This window comes from Palaemon carinicauda, unplaced genomic scaffold (genome assembly GCF_036898095.1).
Source record: "Palaemon carinicauda isolate YSFRI2023 unplaced genomic scaffold, ASM3689809v2 scaffold2578, whole genome shotgun sequence".
NCBI lineage: Eukaryota > Metazoa > Arthropoda > Malacostraca > Decapoda > Palaemonidae > Palaemon > Palaemon carinicauda.
In genome coordinates, this window is record NW_027170224.1 from 15,001 (window position 1) to 20,000 (window position 5,000).

The following is a 5,000-nucleotide window of genomic DNA, read 5'->3' on the forward strand; positions in this document are numbered from 1 at the left end:
GAAAACTACTAGTTTAGCTATTAAGACATTGCCTGAGGTTAGGAGGTTTTATTGTACACTTTGTGTAGAAGGTGAAAATAATCATTCTATATTTAAATGCAAATATTATGACACTCCAGAAGCAAAGCTTCAGCGTTTGAAAATACTGAAAGGATGTTTTCGATGTGGGAATCTTAACCATATGAGTAGGCAATGTAGATTTGAATTTCGTCAAAAGTGCGTGAAATGTTCGGGGCTTCATTTTCACTGTCTGTGCTCAAAGTCTTCTGAAGTTAAGCTTTCGCCCCCTGAAGGAAAGCATAAAGAAGGTACTCCAATACATTCGGGTAAAGCTGATGTTAAGAGGGAAGCTTCCATTAATGAAGTGAATAGTAGTATTGCAGTTCTTCCTAGTATTGTCAATAAGACAGTACTCCCTTCCTTTTCATTTACTGTTCCTGGAGTGGATGGTATTTTTAGAGGTCTTAAGGATAGCTGTTCTCAGAGTTCCTTTGTTACAGAGAGCTTGCTTAATAAGTGTAGTTTGCCTGTTCTTGAACCTAGTGTAAAATTAACTGTTAATGGGTTTAATGGTTCTAAAGAATATATAAGCAGACTTATTCAACTTCCTATGAAGTTCGGCAATTGTATTTCAAATGTTCCTGCACTTGTGGTTCCTAGCATTAATATAAAGTTAAATCTTCCAGGGTTAGGCAAGATAGTGGAATCGTTCGAGAATAAGGGATTCATATTGGCAGATAAGAAACTTTGTAAAGACAGTGACAGTATTGATAATGTTCAGGTTTTATTGGGATCTGATGCACATTACGCTTTAATGGGTAAAGATGTAGCCTTTGGTTTTAACCCCCCTTCAGTATACACTGAATCACAGCATGGTATTTTGCTAATGGGAAACCTTGAAAATTTGAGCAAAAATATTAAATTTTTGGGTCTGCCTAATATTTGTAATGAGAGGTTAGAAGTAATTAATCCACTACGTTCAAGCAGGACTGATTTTTCCTCTTGCTCCCAAATTACTACCTGTTCTTTCTTATGTAAAATACAAATTGACCCTCTTTTGGATGATGAAGTGTGTGACCTACATTACAAGGAACTTGAGGTAGGCAGCAACATAGCAGTGTTAGATGATAAAGGTCAGATTGTAGAATCTAAATTGCTCAAGGCTACTGATGAAGTGCTTGAACACGAATGCCGCCGCTTTTTGAATCTGGACGCCAATAGTGCTGAAAGTATTATGTCAGAGACTAATCAGAAGTGGGTGAATTTTGCGTTGAGTAATTTTTCAAGGGAAAAGGATGGAAGACTTATAGTTCCCCTCTTGTGGAATAGCAAAATTGCACATAGGTTATCAACTAACGAAAATCTCTCAAGGTTGATACTAAAGGCAAATCTTAAGAAATTACGGAAAAAGGATGGGCATTTGCAGTTAGTTGATCAGGTAATTAGGGATCAGTTAAAAGATGGAGTAATTGAGAAGATTTCAGACTTAGATTCATTTAAGGCAGAGCATCCAAATTATTCATTTCTCCCACACATGGCTGTTTTTAGGCCTGAGAAAGAAACCACAAAGTGCCGTATTGTGTTTTTGTCTAATCTCAAAGAAACTGTCAAAGTTAAGTGTGATTTCTCTCATAATCAGTGTATAGATCCAGGACCTAACCTTAACCAGAAGCTGTCTTCAGCCTTCTTACACTTGAGGTTTGATAAGTTGTTATTAACGTATGATCTTAAGAAAGCTTTTAACATGTTGTCCTTGAACAATAATGATCAAGCTAGGTTGCGGTTTTTTTGGTTCAAAAATGTACAGAAGAACGATTACTCTCTTGTAGCCTACAAGAATGTTAGACTTAGTTTTGGTCTTCGTTGTAGTCCATTTTTACTCATGCTAGCTCTGTATTATATACTAGTGCACCAATATGAACCAGACCCACAGCTGAGGAACCTTAAGTTATTGTTGTACTCTCTATTTTATATGGACAATGGAGCTGTTGGTTCTGCTGATTCTCAGTATTTGAAGTGGGCTTGTTCACAGTTGCCGTATATTTTCAACCCATATAAGTTTGAGATACAACAGTTAGTAACAAATGATGTTACCCTTCAGGCTGAAATTGATGCAAAGTTTGAAATCAATACTCCGGTTGAGAATAGCCTTTTTGGTATTGTATGGAATAGAGCTGATGATGTAATTTATACTAAGGAATTCTCGCTAAACCCAGATGCTGATACAAAACGTAAGGTTTTGCAGACTATTGCCAGTAACTTTGATGTTTTTGGTTTTAATATTCCTGTCTTTAATAGAAGTAGACTTTATATGCATAGACTTCAGTGCTCAAAGGAGCTGGCTTGGGATCAAGTACTATCCCCCAGTCTCCAAAGGGAATGGAGGAACATTTGCAGGCAGGTGAATGGTTCCCAGCCGGTGAAAGTCCAGAGGTTCATTGGGCAAAGAAATGGAAAATTTAGACTGAAAGCATTCACAGATGCAAGTCGTGATTTTTATGGTACTGTGGTATACATTGAAGATATTGACTCGGGTGAGATTAGCTTTTTGCAGGCAAAGAACCGCTTGATCAATAAGTTGTTGAAAGGTAAGTCCGTTCCAGCACTGGAGTTGAATGCTATATCATTAGGGGTAGAAACCCTGATGGAGATTTATAGAGATCTGGCTGATCCTTCGTGTGTGAAGTCCATTGACATTGATGGCTTAGATTTGTACTGTGATTCCAGTTGTGCTTTGCAGTGGCTGCAAGCATCAGAATGTACATACTCCAAAATGCAGAAGCATTCAGTATTTGTACAGAATAGGATAAGCAATATCAGGAAATTATGTGAAATTAAACCTGTCAGTTTTATCTTTATAGCTGGAAAAGACAATCCAGCAGACTGTGTCACCCGAGGCCTTTCTCCTAGACTTGTCTCTAAATCATTCTTTATTTCAGGTCCTGAGGTGGTGCCTGGCAATGAGTTTCTTTATTTCACAGTTCCTAGCTCAAACACTAATACCCTTAGTATTTCTGTTGCTGAGCAGAGTGCGTTTCCAGGTGAACCTCTTCTTGAACATGAGAAATATTCTACTTTAGAAAAGCTTAAATTGATTTACAGGAGGGTAATCCTTTGTGTTGACCACTGGAAGAGGAAAGCGGGAGTTGAAGTAGAGAATTTGAATAATGTAAACTATTCTGCTTTAGCTTTAAGGAAATTAATTCTAGAAGATCAACAGAAACACTTTATGGAAATATTTTCTTACTTCAGACTCTCAAGTAAACCTTTGAAGGATATACCTCCACTTGTGAGCCAACTTAATCTGTTCATAGATTCAGATGGCATTTTAAGAGTAAAATCAAAGTTCAAGAAATGGTATGGACATAACAAACAGTTTCCTATATTGCTTTATCCCAAGAGTTATTTGACTAAACTAATTATAATGGATACACATGCCAAATTATTGCATGGTGGTTGCTATTCTGTCCTATCTGAGCTTCGTAAGTGCTTTTTCATTCCTAAACATTTTTCTGTCATTAAGAATGCCATTAAACAATGTGTTTCATGCCACAGGTTTAACACAAGAAGTGTGAGATTGAACCAGAACACTTATCGAGAATTTCGTTCTAGTCCCCCTGCTGTTCCATTTTCTAATATTTTTGTTGATTTCATTGGACCATTTAATGTTAAACAGGGAGCTGAAAAGATGAAGGTATGGATTTTGTGTTTCACCTGCACTTGGTCAAGGGCTATTAATTTGAAGATATGTCGAGATTTAAGTGTGAATGAGTATTTGAGAGCCTTTTCATTACATGTTTTTGAATATGGATTCCCGCAGCTTTGTGTTAGTGATTCAGGCTTGCAGTTGGTGGCAGGAGGTAACATAATCACTAGCTTCATCAATGATCCTGACACTAAATTGTATTTGGAGTCTAATGGCATTAAGCATGTAAAGTTTCAGCAATTCTTTAAAGGCCACAGTGAGCTAGGATCACTTGTAGAGTCTTGCGTAAAATTAGTGAAGAAACTTATTTTTTCAGCTATTAAAACTTGGGTACTTTCTTTGCCTGATTTTGAATATTTAGTGTGTAATGTTGTTCATTTAGCTAATAAGAGGCCAATTGCCTTTAAGGAATCTTTAAGAGAGACTGAGGCAGATTCTTGCCCAGAGCCCATAACTCCAGAAATGTTAGTCAAGGGGTATGAGCTGGTGTCGTTGAATTTAATTCCAGATTTACAAGAGGTACCTGATGATCCTGAGTGGAAGATGAGTAGCAGCCCTACAGAAATAATAAAGGATGAGTATGAAAAACTTCGTAAGGTTAGGTATAATCTTCTAGAAGCTTACCAGAATGAGTTTTTAAGTACCCTGGTAGCTCAGGCTGTGGACCGCAAGGACAGATATAGACCAGTTTGTCACCAGAAGTTGGGCATTGGTGATATAGTCCTCATCAAAGAACCAAACACTAAAACCATTAATTTTCCATTGGGAATTGTGAAGGGTATAGAGGAGAATGATTTGGGGGAAACTACTGGGGCTATTATACTTAAAGGGAAGACTCGTGAGTTGATTAAAAGACATGTCACTACTTTAATCCCTTATCTTAAGGTAGTTCCAGATGCATCCTACAACTCGGATAATGACGACAAACAGAGCTCCCGTAAGTTTTCTATTAATGAGAGTTCACCCCAAAGGACTCTCAGGAAAGCTGCCATTAGGAGCAGAAATTTGACTCGACTTATGTTATAGTTATAAGGTATGATGCAAATTTCTAGTGGTGAGAAATTTGCATCCTGTGCCCTCCAGTGTACAAAAATAAATATAATTTATTTTTCTGTATAAATTCTTTTTCTAATTTCTCACGCAGTTTTGTGTGGACTTGAGTGGGGTAATTTTTTGTTATATGTTCTGAGTGCATGACTGTTTTTTGTAAAATGTCTTTACAGGCTTTTTGGAATGTAATTTTAAATTAATTTGCATAATGGCCTTATCTGTTGTTGGGTGGTCTTAAGGACCA

The 5,000-nt window shown here is 37.1% G+C and overlaps 1 protein-coding gene across 6 annotated transcripts in view; it reads left to right on the forward strand.

Moving 5' to 3' along the window:
• Positions 1–5,000, forward strand: part of LOC137636241 (uncharacterized) — an 8,466-nt gene that overhangs the window by 2,457 nt on the left and 1,009 nt on the right. For all 6 annotated transcript variants that reach the window (XR_011043004.1, XR_011043005.1, XR_011043006.1 and 3 more), the window contains one exon: positions 1–5,000. This exon is cut by the window's left edge and continues 1,425 nt beyond it; it is cut by the window's right edge. Coding sequence is in view for 3 of the 6 variants with exons in the window: in XM_068368676.1 (XP_068224777.1) it covers positions 1–4,732 (4,732 nt within the window). In the remaining 3 variants the exon portion in view is untranslated.